The 22365-nt window shown below is 56.6% G+C and overlaps 2 protein-coding genes across 3 annotated transcripts; both read left to right on the top strand.

The window, feature by feature from the left end:
* The first annotated feature begins 147 nt into the window (after positions 1-147).
* On the top strand, positions 148-17523 carry HARS1 (histidyl-tRNA synthetase 1). 2 transcript variants are annotated; one of them, XR_010606918.1, is made up of 14 exons: positions 148-242; positions 993-1082; positions 2904-3023; positions 3199-3294; positions 4258-4383; positions 7990-8097; positions 9171-9269; positions 12328-12421; positions 12520-12647; positions 12729-12971; positions 14221-14337; positions 15880-16026; positions 17029-17143; positions 17238-17523. XR_010606918.1 is itself a non-coding variant. In XM_065643883.1 (13 exons), the coding sequence occupies exons 1-13, from the start codon at positions 165-167 to the stop codon at positions 17086-17088; spliced, it is 1506 nt and encodes a 501-aa protein (XP_065499955.1). In that variant the 5' UTR covers positions 148-164; the 3' UTR covers positions 17089-17523. The 2 variants fall into 2 exon arrangements, 1 of the variants encoding a protein (XP_065499955.1); XM_065643883.1 differs by having other exon boundaries at positions 17029-17523.
* A 291-nt stretch (positions 17524-17814) lies between these two features.
* Positions 17815-21230, top strand: DND1 (DND microRNA-mediated repression inhibitor 1). Its single transcript, XM_065643805.1, has 5 exons — positions 17815-17958; positions 19148-19265; positions 19385-19846; positions 20543-21089; positions 21185-21230. Exons 1-5 carry the CDS (start codon positions 17815-17817, stop codon positions 21228-21230), a joined length of 1317 nt encoding a protein of 438 aa, XP_065499877.1.
* Positions 21231-22365: the final 1135 nt, after the last annotated feature.

Raw genomic sequence — 22365 nt, 5'->3', positions numbered from 1 at the left:
AAAAAAACCTCCCTCGGGCGTCTATTTGAGCTTCGTGACGCCGGCGGTTCTCCCCGCGGGCGCTGAGGTGAGGTGGTTGCTGTGGCAACGGGCGGGCGCCGCGGTGCGCAGGCGCGGCGGGTCGGGCCGGAGCGCGCAGGCGCAGTGCGCAGGCGCGGGCCGGCATGGCGGAGGAGGCGGCGGTGCGGGCCCAGGCCGAGGCCGTGCGGCGGCTCAAGCAGGACAAGGCCGATCCCGACGAGGTGCGGCGGGTCCTAGAGCCCGCCCGGGCTCGGGGTGCGGGGCTGGGGGGCTCGGGGGTTGCTGGGAATGGGGTGCTGGGGGAGGACTGGTATGACTGGGAGGGGGTGCTGCGAGACTGGTGTGACTGGGGGGAGTGCTGGCCCAGGGAGAGGGGACTGGGGCGCTGGGGGTGCTGGGCTGGAGAAGAGGGGCTGGGGGAACCGGGGGCACTGGTGCTGGGCTGGAGAGGGGGCTGCTGAGGTGACTGGGGTGTGGCCGGGGTTGCTGGGCTTAGTGGGAGGGAGCTGGGAGCACTGGTGTGGATGTCACTGGGCTGGGTGGTGGCACTGGGAAGAAGAGTGTTGGGGGGGTGGGAGGGCTGGGCTGGAGAGCGGAGGGGCTGGGGAGACTGGTGATACCGGTATTAGGTTGGAGAGGTCGGTGCTGGAGGAGGGTGCTCGAGGCTGCAGGGGCGGCCGGTGCTGGGGTGCATGTAGCAGGAGCTGGGGGTGCTGGGCCTGGGGTGGTGTGGAGGCTGGTGGGACGAGAGCTGGGGACTGGGAGGCAGGTGGTGAGGGTGGTGGAGGCCTTGGGGGTGCCAAGATTGGAGTGTTTGTAGTAGAATTGGGGAGTACTGGAGAGGAGCAGGGAGTGCCCCTCTGGTTGCTGTGGGAGACTGGGAGCAGTGGATGTGTTGAGGCTGGGTGTACTGGGAATGCTGAGGCTGGCAGGTGGGCTGACCCCCAGCTCCCTCCTTGTTCCCTCCCCAGATTGCCAAGGAAGTAGCAAAACTGCTGGAGATGAAAGCGCAGCTGGGGGGAGATGAGGGGAAACACAAGTTTGTGCTCAAGACCCCGAAGGTAATTTCCCCAGCACATGCGCTCACATGCTGCTCTGTGTGCATGACCTGCTCCCATGCACAGACCCAGCACCCTCCCGCACCTGTGTGTGCAAAACCTCTGCGCAGACCTGCCTGTTGTTGTTCTCATTTCTGTTTCCCTTTTTGCTTTTAGCAGTAGGGGAGAGAGGGGTGAAAATATCCCTGGCAGTATCTGATCCAGATCTTCTGCTAACTCAAAGACTTTCTGGTGCTTCTGTGACAAGCCAACCACCAGCTGGCGTGGTGAGGAAATTAAATCCCGTTTTGGTTAAGGTTTATTGTAACTCCCCAGTGTGAGAGGTCTCATATCTGCTCGGTTTGCGCTGTTTGAAGTAGGGTCATGACTTGCATTACCCTGATGAGTTTATGGCTGAGGCTCTTCAGCTTGTGTAGCACTGACCCCACTAGTTCCTGCAGATATGGGCCTCATGGATCAGGGATCCTCAGGCTGCTCCCGTTCCCTGGACCGAGCGGGTGAAGCTGCTGGTGAGCACAGAGTGCTGCAAAGTGCAGCTCTGCTGGTGTGAGGCTTATCGGCGGGGAGCTGCAAAGCAGAAGCAAGCCAAAGAAACACAGGTGCCCAGCACTGTTTGCCAGGAGTGTTCAGCACATGTTGAAATGTGGGGAGCAAGAAAGGTCTTCTGGTTTTTGATCTCGCCTTAGTCCATGAAGGTGAGCGATCCTGTTATACTGAGTGGCTCTGGCCAGCTGCTGACATTTGTGTCCTCTTGCAGAAGGACCTTTCCTTCAGGGGGAGCTTTTCAGCCTCCAGACCCCTGAGAATAGTGTCCACAATACAATTTATGCTAAATTTTTTAATAATCTGAATGTTTCGGCACTAGCAGCTGACCAGAGACCAGCTGCATTTGCCGGCTGTGGCGTGGAAAAAATTACAAATGTTGCTCACAAATAAAACAGCTTGTGTTAATACCACTGATTAGGAAGTGCCTCAAAACTGTCTCCCTTGTCTATTTGCTTTATTGTGTGTTTTGGTGAATGTAATTGTGGTGCGAGACTGGAAAGTGGAAGGGTATTTCACTGTTTAAAGATGTGGACAGAAGATCTTGCAGCTTTGTGAGTGCCAGGGAAACACAGCGTGGGTTTCCAGCCTGTGTCAGCCGTGTCTGTGTACAGCTGAGAGCTGCTGTGCGACCTGTTAGGAACCGCCTGCTCTCCGCGTCCTCCTGCTGAACTGCCAGTCCCTGGAAAATGAAAGTGGCAGGTGCAGTTAATTAACAGTGATTCATGTGTTGATGAGAGCCTAAAGATGGTCATCGAAATAATTCGGTGACTATTAACAGTGAAGGAATTAAAGGGGATCACATCCCAGGTGGACACTTCACAGGTATCGTGCTTTGGAAAGATGGTTTCTCTCTGTGTGTTGGATGTTGCAGAGGTGCTGGTTGTTCCGCAGCTCCAGAGCTGTGTCCTCGGGTTCTGCCTCTCAGGTGGTTTGTTGTGCAGGGCTCTGGCTGAGAAGTCTGAGCCAGAGCTGTGGACAGATCCTCAACTGAGCTCTCTGACTGCCGGATCTGAGTTGGCGCCTTTGTTTGCTGCATCGTGAAACTCCTCGCTGAGATTTAGCTCTGCTGACCATGGCAGATCATGTCTGAGCTGTGTTCTGATGTTTTCCAGTGGTTTTGGGTGCTGTTTTTTACCATCTCTCCTGATATCTGCTATCTGGACCAGATCCCTCTGGTTTTGTTAGCAGTATGATCACTTCATCACCTCGCCTCTCATATCTGTCTTCCCTGCGTGCCTCTGACCCAACATGTCCTTTGCTCTTCTTTATCTCCCCCAGGGCACACGGGACTACAGCCCCAAGCAAATGGCCATTCGTGAGCGAGTCTTCAACGCGATCATCGCCTGCTTCAAACGCCACGGAGCAGAAGTCATTGATACACCGGTGTTTGAGCTGAAGGTGAGTGAAGAGCAGCTGATGAGGATCCTGCAGTTGAAAGCTTGTGACGTGTTGAGGGCTGAGTTTCCTTCTTCCATCTCCCAGGTGTCCTCCCTCTCTCTCCGTGTTTTCTGTGTGCTCTGGGGCTGATCCCATCACTGAAGAGGCTGTTTGTTCCTGTGTCTTTTTGTTGTAGGAGACGCTGACAGGGAAATACGGTGAGGACTCGAAGCTCATCTACGATCTGAAAGATCAAGGAGGAGAGCTGCTGTCCCTGCGCTATGACCTAACAGTATCCTGCTGTAACCAGTGCCGAAGGGCCGTGTCACCTTTGCTATCCTCATTTTGGGGCAGCGGGAGGAGGAGCTGGGGGGGACAGTCCCCTGGCTCTGGCCCCTTACCGACAGGGAGAGTGTGAGCCGGCAGTGGGCTTCAGTGGGTGCAGATCCCTTGCTCAGTCATTTACTGTATATTACTTCTGGTTGTTGAAGTACCGCTTGGCTGCGGAGGTTGGGGGGGATTCTCCAGACCAGGCTGCTGTGGGGCACAATCCACATGAGGCTGAGATCCAGCCTAAGGTGCTGCTGGAAGGTGCCTGTAAGGACACTTAATGGCAGCGTGTGTAGGCCATGTCTTGGACAAGTCCAGCCATCTCTGAGCACAGAATCCCAGGCTGGTTGGGCCTGGCAGAGACCTCTGGAGATCACCCAGTCCAACCCACCAGAGCACATCGCACAGGAATGTGTCCAGATGGGTTTGAATGTCTCTAGAGAAGGAGACTTGACACCTGCTCTGGGCAGCCTGTTCCAGGGTTCTGGTACCCCAAAGGAAAGAATTTTCTCCTCATGTTTACATAGAACCTCCTGTGTTTCAGTCTGTGCCCATTACCCCTCACCCTGTCGTTGGGCACCACCGAACAGAGTCTGGTCCATCCTCTTGACACCCACCCTGGAGATATTTATAAACATTGCTAAGATCCCTCTCAACTTGTCTTTTCCAGGCTGAACAGCCCTAGATCTCTCAGTCTCTCCTCATCAGAAAGATGCTCCAGACCCCTCTGCATCCGCTGGACTCCCTCCAGTAATTCCTTGTCCTTGAACTGGGGAGCCCAGAACTGGACGCAGTTGCTTTCCCCCCTGGGTGTGTGCCACACTGTGCTGGGAGCTGGGGAGATAGTGAGGACCTGGTGCTGCCCGTGACTGATAATGGGGTGGGTGACCCCTCCCTGCTCCTCTCCTTAACCCCACCCTCTCAGGTGCCCTTTGCTCGCTATTTGGCCATGAACAAGATCACCAACATCAAGCGCTACCACATTGCCAAGGTCTACAGGCGGGACAACCCGGCCATGACCAGGGGCCGCTACAGAGAGTTCTACCAGTGTGTGAGTCCGGCCGTGGGCAGGGGCTGCTGTGTGGGGCTGTGGGCTTGGCAGCACCCGTGGGGATGTAACAGTATAAAAACATAGGACCAAAGGCTGCGTTAGCCTGCAGTGTCCTTCCCTGTGGCTGTGGAAAACTCGGGAGGATCCACTAGTCCTTAGTGTGCCCATATGGGTGTGAAAAACAGCGGGAGGGTGGGAGAGTGAGGACGATGGCTGGGACACAGGGTGCTGGTGTGTTGGGGACCTTTTGTGATGCAGCTCCAGGTGCCCCAGGTATCTCCCCTGCTTCGCGCTGTGCAGGAGGGCAGCCCCTTGCTCCATCCCAGGGTGCTCGCCAGCCTGGTGGAGGGGAAGAATTTCCTTCTGATCCTAAATCTGGGAACAGTTGGACTCCTGCCTGTGTTGGCAGGACACATGAGCCAGGCGAAGGACTCAGCATATGCTGCTTCTGTCCTGTGCTGAGTCAATCTTTATTTCCAAGGAAGGGAAAAACCCAGAGGCCATATTATAGAGCAGGTAAGAAAGCAATTTCCTTTGTGGCTTTGTCAGAAGAGTGTGGGAGCCCTGAGGAACAGCTTTGTAGCACTGCACTGACAGAGTCCCCTGGGCCTCATAGCACAAACAAATTCCTGTTTGAGAATATTCCTGTTTCATTACAGAACCCACATGGATACTTTCCAGCTTCGGCTTGGTAAATTCCCGTTTCCAGACAACTTGAGGTCTTCGCTGTCTCATGTGAAAGACTGTTCCCAGATCTCTCTCCTAGGAGAGCTAGAAATAGTCTTCCAATATCTAGGCTAAACTTGTGTTTGATAGTTTCCGTCTCCCTGTGCCAGTGCAGCTCTTTGAAGGGTAATGTCATCCCAGGATATGGATTCTTCCCCTTTCCCAGATAAACATTTGGGAAATGTTTGGAGAAATCTTCCCCTGCTTAGGCCACGTAAATCAAGCTCTGTTACCTTCTCCACCTGAAGACGCTTTGCTGCTTTGCTCAGCCTAGTAGCTTTTTCTGCATCTTTAAATATAATTCAGCAGCCCCAGTGGGGTGTTTTCAGTGAGATTTCACCTGTGCCGCGTACAGTGGTAGCAGCACTTTCCTGATGGTACCAGCCCTTGCCCAACCTCCATGGGGATTGCATCAGCCTCCCTTGCACTCAGCTGATCAGGATTAACTGACGTGATCTCATCTCTTTCCTCCTCATTGCCTCAATTTATTTTGGAAGCTTGATGGAGCGGTGTTGAAATTTACCCACTTAATCAAAATTAGTCTTGTACTCAAAATCTCACTGAAGAGTTTGCATTTGAGGGATTCATAAATGGGAGTCAAATAAGAGGTCTCTTGTTGCTTCTGTCTTTTATTTCTCTCTGAACGTTGATGTTGTCTTTGCTATTTTCCAGTCACGGGGTACCAGCCTGTTAAACCATCTTGCTGTTGGACTTTAGTTCTATGTGCTGGTTCGTCTGGTAATCTCTGGTGGAGACCACTCAGCCTTTCTGGTTTCTTTTTCTGGCTTGGCAGTTGAAACTTTGGGTTTGCCTCAGTTGAGATCACTTCTCTTGTCTTCTTCCCTGATCATTAATTTGACTGGCATGTGTATTAAAAAAAAGAACATCCTAAGAATGAAGGCAAAACATTTGGCATTTAGGTCATACCAAATAATGAGTAGTTTTCTCCTCCCCTTCCTGGTTGCTTTGTTCTATTTATTTACTGCTGATGATGGCTCTGCTGTCTCCTTTTTGTTGTTTTTCAAAGATTTCTGTTTCAAAGTGTATCACACAGTGAACTGCTGTGTTGCAGGCAGGGACCAGGTCACAAACCTCCAGAAGCAGAAAGTAACGAACAGCAGGATGGCTTCTCACAAACTGTCTGCACCGTCCACGGCACGGCGTTCACACTCTTTACAATGCAGTGGACATGAGAGCACTGCTGCCTTCCATGAGTCACAGAATCATCTTGTTTGGAAAAGACCTTTAAGATCATTGAGTCCAACCATTAACCTCACACTGCCGAGGCCACATCTAACCCATGTCCCTGAGAACCTCATCTCCGTCTGTCCAACCCCTCCAGGGATGGTGACTCCAGCACTGCCCTGGGCAGCCTGTTCCAATGCCCCACAGCCCTTTGGGGAAGAAATTGTTCCCCAGATCCAACCTCAACCTTCCCTGGCGCAACTTGAGGCTGTTTGCACTCGTCCTGGCGCTTGTTCCTGGGGAGCAGAGCCCGACCCCCCCCGGCTCCAAGCTCCTTTCAGGCAGTTCAGAGATGAGAAGGTCTCCCCTCAGCTCCTGTTCTCCAGCTGAACCCCCAGGTCCCTCAGCTGCTCCCATCACACTTGTGCTCCAGAACGCTCACCAGCCTTGTCCCCTCCCTCTGAGCTCTCTCCAGCACCTCAAGGGCTTTCCTGTTGTGAGGGCCACAAAACTGAACACAATATTGAAGGTGGGGCCTCACCAGTGTCAAGTACAGTGGAACAATCACTTCTCTAGTCCTGCTGGCCACACTATTCTTGATGCACGCCAGGATGCTGGTGGCCTTTTTGGCCACCTGGGCACACACTGGCTCATGTTCAGCTACTGTTGATCAACACCCCCAGGTCCTTTTCCAGCCTCTCTTCTCCGATCCTGTAGTGTTCATGGGGTTGTTGTGACCCAAGTGCAGGACCCGGCACTTGGCCTTGTTGAACCTCAGACAATTGGCCTCAGCCCAATGATCCAGCTGGTCCAGTTCTCTCTGTAGCACCTTCCCACCTCCAGCAGATCAACACTCCCACCTAACTTGGTGTCATTTGCAAACTTACTGAGGGTACATTCGATCCACTCGTTCAGATCATTGATAAAGATATTAAGCAGAGCTGGCCCCAGTACAGAGCCCTGGGGAACACCGCTCATGACTGGCCGCCAACTGGATTTGGTTCCATTCACCACGACTCTTTGGGCCCAGCCCTCCAGCCAGTTCTTTACCCAGCAAAGAGTATGGCCATCCAGGCCGTGAGCTGCAGCTTCTCCAGGAGAATCCTGTGGGATACGGTGTCAAAGGCTTTACTGAAGTCTAAGAACACAACATCCACAGCCTTTCCTTCGTCCACTAAGCAGGTCACCTTGTAGAAGGAGATCACATTGGTCAGGCAGGACCTGCCTTTCATGAACCCATGCTGACTGGGTCTGATTGCCTGGTTGTCCTGTGTGTGCCACGTGATGGCACTCAGGATGATCTGTTCCATGACCTTCCCTGGCACTGAGGTCAGACTGACAGGCCTGGAATTACCTGTATCCTCCTTCTGGCCCTTGTAGATGGGCGTCATATTCGCCAGCTTCCAGTGAGCTGGGACCTCCGTGGTGAGACAGGATTGCTGATAAACAATTGAAAGTGGCTTTGTGATCACCTCCGCCAGCTCCCTCAGCACGTTTGAGTGGATCCCATCTGGCCCCATAGACAGAGGGTCATCTTGTCCCTTCTGGGTCCTGTTGTTGAGGGCTGGTGCTCCCTTACACCCCATTTCTGTTGCTTTTTGTAAACAAACTGCTGTGAACAGGAGAGTTGAGGCTGTATTGCTGCAGCCACACCAGCGATGCAGAATTGCTTACAGCCCTTCTCCTGTGCTTCAGGACTTTGACATCGCTGGCCAGTTCGACCCGATGATTCCTGATGCCGAGTGCCTGAAGATCGTGCACGAGATCCTGAGTGACTTGCAGCTCGGGGACTTTCTCATTAAGGTGAGATGGGGTGGCTTTCACGGTGGGAAGCAGCGGTCGTCATTCCTGTTTTACACAGCAGCCCCCGTTCCTCCTCTAGCACCTGCTGAGGTCTGATCCAGAAACTCATCCCACCTCTCTGCCTCCGCATGGTGTGTATGTGAGCGGGCTGGACCTCAGCTCAGACTCGCCTTTACCTTGAGGCGTGAGAGGTTTCCTGAGGCTGCAGGGAGCAGAGTTCTCTCTAGCACCAACCTCAGTCCCCTGCAGAGTGTCTGGCAGCCACCTACCCAGGTGACTGTCACATTCTTGCCTGCAGTAGAGCACAGGCTCTGGGCCAGCATCCCTGTCCCAGCTCAGCAGGGACATCTGCTCACTGTGCGCCGTGTTGTCTGCAGCCTCCTGCCCTCCCCCAAGTCCTTTCTGGGGCTGAGGCCTCTTCCAGAAGAAGAGTCGTGCGCTGCTGCAGGCTAAGCTTGCTACTTGCCTCGAAACACCTTCATTTTGTTGGTGTGGCACCCCTGGGTGGTTATTGTTTCCATGAGCCACTGACTGGTCCATGTTGATGCTGCAGGATTGCAAACCCCCGAGCAGCTTTTGTTTCTGTCTGATTTAATTGTAGATATTTTCACTACCCATGGAAATGTTGCATCCAGCCAAGCCTTTGGCCTCAAGCACCCATTATTACAGAGCATAATTAAACTATGAAATTCACTATATTATTAAAAAATCCTTAGCAAGGTTTTAATGTAATTAGATGTGCCTTTGTTCTTACACTGGGAGAGCAGGGTAATGCACTGAACTAACTTCCTTAGGCCATGGTCTGTTCCTGAGCTGTTTTTACATGTTCACTTGAGAGGACTCACAGGCCCCGTTGTTTTTCGTTCTTGGTGTCTGGGGCTCTAGAAGGAGACTGCGGTAGCTCTACCCTGTGTGACGGGAGTCAGTTGTGCCACCTGGGCCGCTGTGGGCAGAGCGGCCTCTTCTCAGACATCTGCAAGTTTCTCTTCCATGCTTGAAACTAGAGAGGAGAGAAACTGGACACAGCTGAGGCATCTGAGTTCATAGTTAATGACTTGCTCCTTCTCCCTCAGGTCAACGATCGGCGCATCCTTGATGGGATGTTTGCAGTTTGCGGTGTCCCAGACAGCAAATTCCGAACGATCTGCTCCAGCGTTGACAAACTGGACAAGGTACGAGCTGGAGCCCTGGGCTGCAACTGCCGCTGCTGGGCTTTCAGTGAGTCTCTGTCCCTCGGGGCTGCTCTTTCCATGGTCCGTGAGAACTGCCTGGAAAATGCTGATAACCATCGAGTTGTTCTTGTTTCCCGCTTTCTCTGGAGGGAAGGCACGCAGGGCACAGCCGTCACATGTGAAAACTGAATTCTATGCATTCTTCTCCAGTATCCCCCAAGGTCCTGACAAATGGAAAGGAGGGAGGGAAAAATCCTCTTCACATGGGAGGTTCAACATCCCAAACCTTGGCCTTCTTAAGGTGCTGCTGCTTACGAACCAGGATCATGAAAACCTGCCCCCAGACTGGGCCAGGGCATTGAAAATCCTTTTCAAATGCATCAGGTTCTGTCGGGTTGCGTGAGAAAGCACAGTTGTGTCCTGCAATCATAGAACGGCCCAGATTGGAAAGGATCTCAAAAGATCATCCAGTCCAAACTTAATTAAAATTTCAGCCCTCGGTTGCAAGGCGAGTGTGACATAAACAGTAAATCTCTGTGGTAATGCAGGAGTAGAGAAGTGCCATCATAAGTGACAGGCTGTAACCGTGTTTGTGAGGCAGTCAGTGCGCAGGTGCCAGGGCAGAGCCAAATGGAACCCACAGTTGAGTTGTGTTGTCCCAGACCTTCATAAACCCTGTCCTGCAGGCTGGTGCTGTCCTTGGTTGGTGACGTGACATCTGACGTCCCTGTTGAGGACACAGAGTCGGCAGCACGTGTGTGGTGCTGGCCGGGCTGTTTCAGCAGGAGCAGGGGACACCAGCCTGTTTGTGGGACACTCAGGAGGTGGCGAGGAGCAGCAAGGAGACAGCAGAGAGAAGTGAGGTGGACGTGTATGGGTGGGGTTTCTGTATTTTACCTGGAAGTAAAGGATTTGGAGCGAGAAGGAGTAAGAGATCAGAAACACAGAGCTGAAAAGTAACCCCAGCAGCACATTGCTGCCTCCTGGGCAGGGAAAGGCTGGTCTGTTTGGTGTTGTCCTGCACTGGGTGTCCTCACTGTGTGTCGTCACACTCAGCTGTGGCTGCTGTCAGTGCAAAGACATTTTGCCAGGAATAGCCCGGCACTGTGCAGCATTCTAGCAGGACGGACACGGTCACGGGGACAACGTGCTGCTCAGTGCCGTCATCTCCCAGTGCTGTGAGATGGTGGTAGCTCATCCTGTCTCCTGATCGCTTTATTTACACCTCTGCCATTTCGGGCATGTAGCACAGATGCTTTTATAAAACACGCTGTGTGTGGATGTCGCTGTTTCTGTGGCTTGCTCAGGTTTGGTGTGATACAAACCAGCCCCTTCTGTGCAGCCGCTCCTGTGTGACACCAGGCAGGAGGTACCCGCAGGTTTGTGCTTGGCGAGCTGGTCGGGAGGTCTCTGAGGGATTCAGGAAGAGGGAGGGGATTGTCCCGCTCTGCTCTGCGCTGGAGCGGCCTCACCTGGAGCATTCACTGTGTGCAGGGCTGGGGACACAGGATAACAAGGATACAAAGCTATTGGAGAGTGCCCAGAGGGGGCCATGAAGTTGGTGAAGGGTTTGAAGGGGAAGCCGTATGAGGAGCGGCTGAAGTCTCTGGGTTTGTTCAGCCTGGAGCAGAGGAGACTGAGGGCAGAGCTCATGGGGCTGCAGCATCAGCAGGGGAGCAGGAGGGGCAGGGCTGAGCTCTTCTCTCTGTGATCATCGACAGAACCCCAGGGAATGGCAGGAACATGTGCCAGGGGAGGGTCAGTTGGACATGAGGAAAAGGTTCTTCACCCAGAGGTGCTGGACGCTGGAACAGGCTCCCCAGGGAGGTGTCACGGCCCCAAGCCTGACAGTGTTAAAAAAGAGACTGGACAATGTCCTCAGACACACGGTGTGAACTGTGGGGTTGTCCTGTGCAGGGACAGGAGTTGGACTCGATGATCCTTGTGGGTCCCTTCCAGCTCAGGACATTCGATGATTCTATGAACTATTTATTTGCAGCTGATGGTCTTGACTGTAGGCCTTAGTCAGATATAAAGATGCTGGAGGTCACTGTGTAAATGTGAATACAGCCCTCCACTAATAGCTAAGGAAGAGGAATGCTAAAATTTAATGCAATTTTAAAAGTCAGTTTTCTTGGCTCGAGATCTGAAGTGGAATTTGGAGGTGAATTCTGTGTGTGTTCAGAGTCATGTAGGGGACACTGTGGGCTGACTGCCCCTAACCTTCTTGTGAAACCCCATTAAACAAGGTGCCCCTGTATCTCGTCTGTTGTGTTCATGTTGCTTTGTTGAAGGATGAACTGTGTTTTCCTTTGGAGGCCTTGCCTGATGGTTGAATTAAGTCAACTAGACGAAGGCTCACCTAAAATCCTGTTAGCAGTGAGATCTGTTGCAAAGGCCTGACCAAACTGTAGCATTTGGGGCTCTGTATGCATGGAAAAGCTATAGGGAGGATTGAGCTTTTTTGAGAATGGGATAACTTCCTTGTTTTCCTACTGAAATGCTGTGACTTATCTCAGTGCAGCTAGATGTGATCAGGACTCTGGTTGTCTTTGAGCCCTCAGTCAGTGGGAAAACTGCAGCATATTCTGCTTTCACTGGGGTTTTGCATCACCCGGCCACCTCCATGACCAGCAACGCTTTCTTTACTGGAGTTTATGGCTAAGTACCGAACCAGGGAAACCACAGCAGCAAGACACCTCTCAAGCTTGGTGTTGTTACAGTACTGGTGTTGGATTCTGGCCACAAATCAAAGCCAAAGTATTTGTTCTGGGGCTTTGAGTTTTTGGGCAGCTTTGCAGACTGCAGGGTTGGGACACAGGCTGTGCAGAGGTACGAGGAGTGGAGCTGTGACCGTGTGACTGTGCTCTGAGAGCATTTCATCTGCGGCTTCTCTCATCCACCTCTTATGCACGCTGATACCCATGGGGTTTTGCCATGTGAAGATCTGCTGAGGGCAGATCTGTCTGTTCATCTGTGTGGGCAGGACCCCAGAGACCTTCCCCAGGAGAGACCCCAGCCCTGCAGCAGTGGCTGATGTTCTTTTCTCCCCTCACAGATGCCGTGGGAAGAAGTGAGGAGCGAGATGGTGGGCGAGAAGGGGCTCTCTCCCGAGGCTGCGGATCGCATCGGGGAGTACGTCCAGCTGCACGGTGAGCACGGTGGGGTCCAGCCCTTGGCCTTGTTCCCCCGGCCCGGGCAGGATCAGCGCCAGAGGGATGTGAGGCACCAACACAGCTCCTTCCCACAGGTGGGCTGGACCTGATCGAGCAGCTCCTCCAGGACCCAAAGTTGTCCCAGAACAAGCTGGCCAAGGAGGGGCTGGGGGACGTGAAGCTGCTGTTTGAGTACCTGACCCTGTTTGGCATTGCGGGGAAGGTGAGGATTGTGGGGGCAGGAGGGAGCTGCCCTCGTGGCCCCCGAGTGCGCCCGGTGATGGGGCTTCCCTGTGTCCTGCAGATCTCCTTCGACCTGAGCCTGGCGCGGGGGCTGGACTATTACACGGGGGTGATCTATGAGGCCGTGCTGCTGCAGCAGGAGAACGACCACGTGGAGGAGCCCGTCAGTGTTGGGAGCGTGGCTGGAGGCGGCCGCTACGATGGGCTGGTGGGGATGTTTGATCCCAAGGGACGGAAGGTGCCCTGCGTGGGGGTCAGCATTGGGATCGAGCGGATCTTCTCCATCCTGGAGCAGAGGGTGGAGGTAAGTGCCTTTGGTGCTTAACTAAGCATGGAGAACGAGTGAGAATTTACATCTTCCCAATGCACCTCAGGTCAGCAGATGCTGAACTGAGTCTTTGGAGAAGCCAGCCAGGCCTCTGCTGTGCCCTGCAGCAGGAGTCAGAACCTGGACATAATCCTCACTTTTCTCTGGCTTGGGAGAGAATCTCTGGGGCTCCCACTGGAGACAAGACCCCTCTGCCAGCAGCCCTCAGATGTGGCTTGTTGAGCTGTAGCTGGAGGGGCCACTTCAATCCTCAGCAGCACCAGGAACCCAGGTCAGGTGCCTCAGTGTCGCCCGCTGCGTTAGGTATCCCTGTGACCCCACGTCCTCTTTGGGAGGGCTGGCAGGGGACAGCCGCCCCGCACGTGTCCTGTCCTGCCAGACGCACTGTGGAGACTAGACATGGTCGGATGTCCCAGGGCAGAGACCGCAATGCCTCTGGGGGTTCCTCAGATACTTTTTTCCTATTCCCCCCTCCTCAGAGCTGCTGTACCAATAGATTGTCCTCTGTCCCAGTTGTGGGTGTTGAATAGGTCTCTGTAGGCTCCCAAAACACTGCTGCACATTTCCCTCCTGCACAGGCCTGTTGTGGGGAGTTCTTTCTTGGCAGCCAGACACAACTGGATTTCTAAGTGGAAAGCGAATTCTTCCCCCACCACCTCCAGTCCTGGCCAGGGTTGTTCCTCTGCGGGTGACCTTTTAAAGGCTTCTCTCTCCAGTGATGCGGTGGCAGGAAAATGCTGCTTTGAGTATCCAGCATCTGCCATGGGAGCAGGTGGCTCCTGACAGCACTGGAGCATCTCAGCTTGCTGCTCTAAATCCAACCCACAGTTACCAGCTCGGCTGTTGAGCCCTGCTTCTCCTGGGGCTGCTGCTCCTGAGCTGCTCGGAGCAGATCTGTGGGACGCCCTTGGGTGTGGAGGAACAGTCTCTAGGCAGAAGCTGGCAGGGAAGTTGTTCATTTTCAGCTCATCTTCCAGTCTGTGCGCAGCTGCAAAGCAGGAGGGAGGCTGCATTAACCCCCTGTCGTGGGACAGCTGCAGAAGGTGAGATTCTGCTCCAGGATGGGGTCAGTGGGGCCTCCCTGACTCTCCTGAGTTGATGCTGTTCATCCCACTGAGCCTGATCCTCTTCACCACTAAACTGATGCTGGTGACCTGTCCTGCTCGTAGGGTCTCAGGTTTCTCTGTATGTCCATGGCATCTTTTGAGTCTTGTCCCCTCTCTAGGCATCTGAGGAAAAGATCAGGACAACGGAGACACAGGTGCTGGTGGCCTCTGCCCAAAAGAAGCTCCTTGAAGAGCGGCTGAAGCTCATCTCCGAGTTGTGGGATGCTGGAATCAAGGTATGACCAGCTGATGGCAAAGTCAGGAGCTGCCTGGTCAACCCTCTGTGCCAGGAATGAGCAGATCTGGCTTTGCTTTGGGAGGAAGAAGTCACAGGGAGAAGCTGGGCAGCAGGCTGCCTTCCTGAGCAGAACCTCCTCCGTGTCCCAAATCAGGGCTTCTCCAGGAAGGGTTGGGCAGCGTAGAATCATAGAATAGTTTTGTTTGGAAGGGACCTTAAAAGCTCATCCAGTCCCACCGCTGCCATGAGCAGGGACATCTTCACTCAGCTCAGGTTGCTCAGAGCCCTGTCCAGCATGACTTGGCCAGCCCTGTAGTGCTACAGGGGCTGCTCTGTTTTCTCAGGACAGATTCCCAAAGCAGCCAATGCTCCAGCCTGTCTGTGTGGCAGCTGGGATGCTGTGCTGCTTCCAACAAAATGCAAAAAAATGCAGAGCCCTGCAAGGAGGGGAGAGCGGGGCCAGGGAGGAGCTGGGCTGTGTTCCGAGGCCGAAGGCTGGCTGTGCGGCAGGGCCCTGCACTGGGCAAACTCCCTCGGTGGCTGAGTGGAGGAGAATGCCCGAGCGCTGGGCCGGGCTCCTCACCCTGTGGGGACAGCGCAGGTGTCAGCCCTGCTCTGACATGGACTAGAGCTAATGACCTGCTGGAAAGCAGCACTGTGGAGAAGAACTTGGGAGTTCTGGTTGACAACAGGTTGACCGTGAGCCAGCAATGTGCCCTTGTGGCCAGGAGGCCAGTGGTACCTGGGTTGAATGAGGAAGAGTGTGAACAGCAGGTCAAGGGAGGTGAATCCTCCCACTCTGCTCTGCCCTGGTGAGGCCTCATCTGCAGTTCTGTGTCCAGTTCTGGGCTCCCCAGTTTAAGAAGGACAAGGAATTACTGGAGAGAGTCCAGCGGGGGGACACAAAGATGCTAAGGAGCCTAGAGAGCCTTTCTTATGAGGAGAGACTGAGAGAGCTGGGGCTGTTCAGGTGGAGAAGAGAAGCTGAGAGGGATCTTATCAATGTGATAAATATCTCAAGGGCGGGTGTAAGAGGATGGACCAGACTCCGTTCAGTGGTGCCCAACGCCAGGGTGAGGGGCAACGGGCACAGAGTGAAACACAGAAGGTTCCATCTGAATATGAGGAGAAACTTCTTTGCTGTGAGGTGCCAGAGCCTGGACCAGGCAGCCCAGAGCAGGTATGGAGTCTTCCTGCTCTGGAGACATTCAAACCCGCCTGGACGTGACCCTGTGTGATCTGCTCTGGTGACCCTGCATTAGCAGGGGTGGGACTGGGTGATCTCCAGAGGCCACTTCAACCCCAAGCAGTCTGAGATTCTGTAATGACCTCCTGCTTTCCCAGGACAAGCAGTGTCTTGTGAGTACCTTTCAGCTGTGTTGCATTACTCGTTAGCTGTAATGCCAAAGGTTCTCCATTAGCTCACACACCGCCATGCTCACCAGACAGCAATTAGCAGCAATTAGCCCAGGAGTGCCTGTTTGAGGGAGTGCAGAGAACCAGGCCAGTGCTTTTATAAAATACTCTGGTTCTCTTCCAGGCGGAAGTGCTGTACAAGAAGAACCCGAAGCTGCTGAATCAGCTGCAGTACTGCGAGGACACAGGCATCCCTCTCGTTGCCATTGTGGGTGAACAGGAGCTCAAGGATGGAGTTGTGAAGCTGCGGGTCGTGGCAACCAGGGAGGAGGTGAGGCCCGCGGTGGTTTGGTGTGAGGGGGTGGTGGCTGCTTGACCCTTCCTCCCTCCAGACCCACCCGTACCCACTCTGCCGCAGTGCCCTTGGGCTGTGCACAGCAAGGTGGCCTTGCCAGCCCATACTTGGAGTGTAGTGCCCAAAGGAGAGATCAGAGGCTGAAAAGCAAAGTGTCTCCATGGCCTACCAAAGCTGCTGATGCAGGTGTGGTGGGGGAAGGCTCTTGCCATGCAGGAGCCAGGGCTGGCAGGCTGGAGGTGAGGCCTGGGGACTGATGGTGGCTCGTGGGTGCACTTTTGGAGACTGGATGAGGTTTCCTCAGCCCCTCCTGACTTGCTGTGGAGCACGTGCCCTGGTGTCACTTTGCTACCGACCCCACTCTAACAAGTTCTCAGGATTTTATCCATTGGCTTCCTCATTAGATCTTCTCAAGCAGTGATCTCCCCAGGGGCTTCTGCAACACCTCACGCTCCAGTTCCTCGCCTCATGCAGTTTCCTAGAGCCATGGAGCACTGTTGTCTCTGGCTCTGGACAGTTTCCCATCATGTGGCCTCCTTGAACTCCCAGCTGTTCCTCAGTTCAGGAGCCTGGAATGCAGAGGGGCGATTCACTGGGCTGTAGGGCTGCTCACGCTTTCCAGGGCATGGGACCATTGCTCAAGGTCCTGGAGGTGGCACAAGTGGGACCAGTGCTGATCTGTGCACTGGCCTTGGCTGTGGAACCAGTAGGAAAGAGTGGGAAGAGCATCGCTCTCCGGATCGTTGAGCAGGAGGGGGCCCCGCAGGGCTGCAGGCTGGTGCTGGCGCTCTCAGGTTCAGCTCTGTGTGTGCTGCAGCCTGTTTGATCCTTGCAGAGGGACCGGTGACAGCACCATGGTGTGATCTGCCGGGACACAGGCCCACAAATGCAGTGCGGGCCATCCCTCTGGGACCAGAGGGACCAGGTATGTCAAGCTGCTTGGGTTGTATTGAAGCAACTTGTGCTCCTTCTGTGTAGGTCAACGTTCCCAGGGAGAGCCTGGTTGAGGAGATCAGGACGCGAACGAACCGGCCTTGACCCCTCCCGGCCACATCTCCTCGGTTGTTGGATTCTGGCTGACAGATTTCCTCCTGTAAATGCCTTTGCCAGTCCAGGTGGCAGTGGGGTTGAGGGGGACCTTCAAAAGCTGTATTTATTCTTGTCTCGTCTCCTCCCTTTCCCGGCAGGAGCGCAGAAGCTGCACTGACTCCTGGACCGGGCCCCAGCCCTCGAGTGTGCGGCTGGGAAGATGTTTTGCAAGTGGTTCTGGCAAACGCCAGTCTGCTGTCACTGCGGTGACACGTGGAGCCCTGAGCTGTCAGCAGACCCCGGGGTGTTGGCTGCAGCTTCTTGTTCCCGTCGCTTTGAATAAACCTCCCACCCCGTCTCTGCTCTGGCTGCAGGGAGGTGACCTTATCCCCAGCAAAATGTAAAGGCGCTGCTCCCAGAAACATAATAAATGTGTCTCTCCCACTCTGCGACTCTTGTCCCTGTTTTCTGCTGGGGGGAAGGGATTTGCTTTCCTGCCTCGCTGAGCGAGAGCTGGTTTGTAAATGTCACGGGGGTCGTGGACGCTCCCTCCGGCTCCCCCCGCTGCCACCCCCGTGCAGAGTGCAGCCCTCACCAGCCGGGCCGGAGCCCCCGAGCAGCCCCAGCCAGGGCTGAACCAGGTTCCCCCGGCCTCCTGCGGGTGCCTGTGGGCCCCAGCTCCCCGCGCTGCCGCCCCACGCGTCTCGCCGCTGCCCCGCGTGGAACGAACGCGGGATGGGCGGGCGCTGCCGGGTCCTTCTGCCCCGCCCGGGGCGGAGCGGCCGCGGCGCGATGGGCGGAGCGGCGGCGCTGGAACCTTCCAGAGCGCGGCCCGGGCGGCGAGGAGCAGCAGGAGCGGCAGCCGCGATGGAGGCGGAGGTGGGCGCCGTCGAGGGGCGGCCCGGCGGCCACGGTGCTGCCGGGGGCGGGGGGGGAGCTCCGGTTCGGGACACGGCTCATCTCCGGGCGGCCCTTCCCGGGATGGGGGGACCCGGGGGTCTGTTGGGGAGCACGCGTGGGGGTCTCTGGGGGAGCTCCTGGGGCCGTCGGGCGAGGAGCGGGGCCCCCAGACACGTCCGGGCGCGTTGACCCGTCGCAGCGGCGCCGGTGCCGAGCGCGGTCCCGGTCTCGTCCCCCCGCGCCGGGCTGGGACCGGCGGCCGCGCTGCCCCGTGGGGAGCGGGGTGGCGATGAGCCCCCTTACACCCGATCGGCGGGGGCTGCGCTGGGCAGGGCCGGGTCCTGCGTGTCCCGGGGGCCGTGGCACCCCACGGGCCGGGGGCTCCGGGGATGAGGAGGTGCCGGTGCTGGGCCCAGCCCGGGGGCTGCAGGGCCGGGGCAGGAGGCTCCGGTGTGTGCGGCTTCCCGCACCCTCGCAGCAGAGATTCCTTCTGTATGGGTTCCCACCTTCATCCAAAGGCGTTTTCTGGTCTTCAAGAAAGATGAAACCCCTTGGGGAGAGAGAAAGGTGCCACCATCTGGTGATGTACCTGCAGATGCACCAGGTGAAGGTGCAGCCCGGCTGTAGCTTGAGTGAGGCTTAACCCCACTCAGTTTCAGGAGCTATAATGAGACCTCGCAGTACTTAATGAACTAAACCCTGATGGTGTTGCCACATGGATGGTGTCTCCAGACCCTCCTTGATGTCCTCAGAAGCCTGAGGACATGCTGGTGGAAGAGAGTTGGCTGGCTTGAGGTCCCAGCGTGCCTGGGATCCCCTGGTGTGATGGGTCACCTTGGCTCCGTGCGCCAGCTGCCTCCTGCAGTGCCAACCAGCTGCTGCCCGTGTCAACTTTCAGAGCCCTTGCCGGCATCCACAGGGAACTGCTGGTGTCTGGGTGCTCTACCAAGGTGATGGGCTTGGTCAGGTGGAGCAGGCTTGGGCAGGGTGCTCTGTACGATGTTGAGAGCTTCCTCGGGTTTCCTTAGGGCGCAGGGGTTCAGCGTTTGCTCCTCCACGTGCTGGCTGGTGCTGGGCCTTGTAGTTGCTTCATGAGGTGGGGATGCCGCCAGTTGGGAGGTTGGAAATGTTTTGCCCAGACGAGCGACAGCGTCATCTCCCTTCTCAGATGTGGACCAACGGTATCAACCAGGCCAACAAGATGGCCCTGCGTGCCTGGGCAAAAGAAACCGGCATCAAGCTGGTGCAGGTCAACGGGCAGAGGCGATACGGTGGCCCCCCACCAGGTATGTGACAAGGGCATCTCGGTGCGGTGGTGCCCTGGGAGCTCGGCACGTAGGGTGTCCAGCAGGCACAGAGGCGAGGTGGGTCTCACCATGGTCTCCGTGTCGCTGTGCACCCCCAGGCTGGGCGGGCGGCCCCCCGCCGGCCGGCACCGAGGTCTTCATCGGGAAGCTGCCGCAGGACGTGTACGAGGACGCGCTGATCCCGCTGTTCCAGAGCGTGGGGAAGCTCTACGAGTTCCGCCTCATGATGACCTTCAGCGGGCTCAACCGCGGCTTCGCCTACGCCAAGTACGGCAACCAGCGTGACGCCAGGGAGGCCATCACGGCCTTCCACAACTTCGAGGTGCGGGAGGGCTGCGCCATCGTGGTGTGCAGGAGCACGGAGAAGTGCGAGCTGAGCGTGGACGGCCTGGCCGCCTCGGTGAGCCGGCAGGAGCTGGAGGCCGTGCTGCGGCCGGCCACCGAGGGCGTCCTCAGCGTCACCCTGCACGTCAGCCCCTGCCAGAAACAGGCCCAGCTCGCCGTGCTGAAATACAGCTCGCACCAGGCTGCTGCCATGGCCAAGAAAATGCTCATGGAAGGTAACCGGGAGGCCGGGGTGCAGTGGGATGCTGCTTAGGTTGCTTTTCATGGCGTCTTTAAGGACTGATCCCACCTCCAGACTCAGCTGCGAGGTGACTTCAGTCTCGAGATGTCCCTTGTTCCCTCCCTGTGTCCCGTGGGAGGGCAGCTGTCCTGCGTGGGGCCGATCCCCAGCAGTCCTGCAGACCTCGTGGGGTGAAGGCGCTGCTGGAGGGGTCAGGCAGTTGCTCCGAGCAGGAGTGTCACCAGTACCAGTGTGGGGCATCCAGAGCTTTGACCACGATATTAAACCCTCCTAATGGAGATGTCCTACCTCTCAGTGCCCCATCCCATGACTGCACTGCCCAGACATCTAACCAGAACCTCCGAAGTCTTGATTTGTACCCGGGTTTGCCCCAGCTGAGAAGCATTTGGCTTTGACATCTTTGCACCTGTCCCCAAGGGCAGGCTGCCCCTGAAACCCCCTGAGCTTTGCAGCCCAGAGTCCACCTTGGTGCAAAAGCTGGAGAAGCAGCTGCTCCGTGGCTGCATGAGGGGTTGTGAAGGCAGGAGAAAAGCTCTTGTGCTGTTCGTACACTGTGGCTCAGGGCCAAACCATCCGTGGGGGTCGCTGCCAGATGCTGGGGGGTGGGATGGAGTGATACTGGCGGGGGGTGCACGAGCATCTCCTGCCAGCTGCTGCTGGTCTCTCCTAGGGAACGTAAGGCTCAGGGGTGTGCAGCTGAACGTGAACTGGCTGAACCCCGACCTGAAGCAGAAGCTGCAGTCCTGCAAGGAGAAGCCACCGTCCAGCTTGGTTCCAGGGGGCAAGTGCCTGGAGGTCCCCAAGCCGGTGCATCTGTCCCCCGTGCTGTGCAACGCGGTGGAGCGCCTGCACGCTGTGTGCCGGAGGCAGCACCTGGGCACCCCCCTGTTCCTCACCAAGTTCGTCCAGGCCAACCCCAACGGGTGGCAGCAGTTCTGGTGCCGGGTGGTGATCCCGGCGTGCCCCGTGCCCTTCAGCGGCTTCACGTGGGTGCGGCAGGACGGGCCAGGCAGGAGCGGGCACGAGGAGGCGAAGGTCGCGGTGGCACTGCAGGTTCTCCGGGCTCTGGGTGAGTCCTCGCATGGTGTCGGTGCCAAGCCCCTGCCCTTCCCAAGTGCTGGAGCACCAGGGAGCGCAGAGCTCTGGTGCTTCCAGCGTGTGGGGGGACCCAGCCTGGTCACCCCCTGCCTGGTGACCCCAGGGGCTCGGAGCTCCAGGTGGGATTCCTGGCTGGAAGCAGAGGAGCAAGGGGAAGGGGTTTTGGGGTGCTGCTCCTCGCAGCACCACTCAGCCTGTTGCGTTCCCTCCGCAGCAGCCGGCCAGCTGACGTAGGCGGTTCTGCCCGAGCCACCAGCTGACCCTGAGACACCAGCCTCGGTGCCGCGGCCGCAGGAGCAGCGTGCGAGCCTCCCTGGGGACCTGGTCCTGTTCCAGCTGCCGTTTGAGTTTGTTGGGGTTTGTTTTGAGAGCTGGCTTGGGAAGATGGGGCTGCTGGCCTGTGACAGCTGCCCTGTCCCCAGCTGGCCTTTGGGCACAGTTCTGGTTTTGGGGGACATAGGTTTACCTGCCCAAGTCTGGCTTCTTTTTTGTTGTTTTGTGTTGCTCTGCTGTGGTGGAGGAGCCTAGTGCAGGTCTTGGGAGAAGCAGCAGCTGCTTGGAGAGACTGCCCGTGTCGGCTGGGGACGCGGAGGGGACCTTGGGGACTGGCCTGAGCTCACCGGGGGACCGTGCGTGGCCTTGGTTGGTGTGCCGGGTTCCCGAGGAATGGCCTCCGGGGAGGACGGGGCTGTGCAAGGGACCGTCTTGGTGGAGGCGGCACGTCCCACGGGCTGGTGCAGCTGCTGCTTTAGTGAGAGGAGAGCCTGGGCTGGGGTGCAGGGCTGCCTGCGGCGCGGGGCAGCAGCCGCGGGTTATCGGCTGCCCGTGAATGATCCCTCGGGACAGGGAGGTCCGGCCGCCTGCTGTTTGCTTTGTATTAAAGGAGCCTGAAAAGCATCTTTTGCTGCCGCATCCTCAGCTCCCTGCATGCTCAGCACTGTCTCGGCGCTCTCCCCCCGCACTAGTGTCTTCTCCAGTGGCAGGAGAAGAGATGGTGGAGTGGGACATCGACCCATCCTGCAGCCTCCAGGCTCTGGAGCCACAGCCAGAGCGCAGCAGCCCCCGGCACCCGGCCCTTTGTGTCCCAGCTTCCCACTGGGATCTTTCCCAGTGCCTTTTGGTGTGCCCCAGGCTTCTGCAGGCACCTCTTGATGAGCTGCCTGTAGAAGTGCCTTTGGGGGTATCTTTGGGACATCGTAGTACCTTTCTGCTCTTCTCTGGGGCCTCCGAGTGCCCTTCAGCATGCCCAGTGGTCTACGAGTGGTTTCTGATGAGCACCGTGGGCTTCCAGGTGCACTTTGGGGAGCGCTTGCGTCCCTACGAGTCCAGAGCTCTGCTAGTCCCTTCTCCTGTGTGGAGGCCCCATGTGCCTTGCTGTTAGTCCCCAGTGACCTC

Source organism: Caloenas nicobarica, chromosome 13 (genome assembly GCF_036013445.1).
Source record: "Caloenas nicobarica isolate bCalNic1 chromosome 13, bCalNic1.hap1, whole genome shotgun sequence".
In the NCBI taxonomy this organism is placed as follows: domain Eukaryota; kingdom Metazoa; phylum Chordata; class Aves; order Columbiformes; family Columbidae; genus Caloenas; species Caloenas nicobarica.
Note: the sequence above shows the minus strand (reverse complement) of the source record. Positions and strands in the feature narration are given on the sequence as shown.

Coding starts and splice junctions, on each gene's coding strand:
- HARS1 (XM_065643883.1), top strand. CDS start 165: ATGGCGGAGGAGGCGGCGGTGCGGGCCCAGGCCGAGGCCGTGCGGCGG. Junction 4,384..7,989: donor ACAGAGAGTTCTACCAGTGT/GTGAGTCCGGCC, acceptor CCTGTGCTTCAG/GACTTTGACATCGCTGGCCA. Junction 14,338..15,879: donor TGTGGGATGCTGGAATCAAG/GTATGACCAGCT, acceptor GTTCTCTTCCAG/GCGGAAGTGCTGTACAAGAA.
- DND1 (XM_065643805.1), top strand. CDS start 17,815: ATGGGCGGGCGCTGCCGGGTCCTTCTGCCCCGCCCGGGGCGGAGCGGC. Junction 17,959..19,147: donor CAGCCGCGATGGAGGCGGAG/GTGGGCGCCGTC, acceptor CTCCCTTCTCAG/ATGTGGACCAACGGTATCAA. Junction 19,847..20,542: donor CAAGAAAATGCTCATGGAAG/GTAACCGGGAGG, acceptor GGTCTCTCCTAG/GGAACGTAAGGCTCAGGGGT.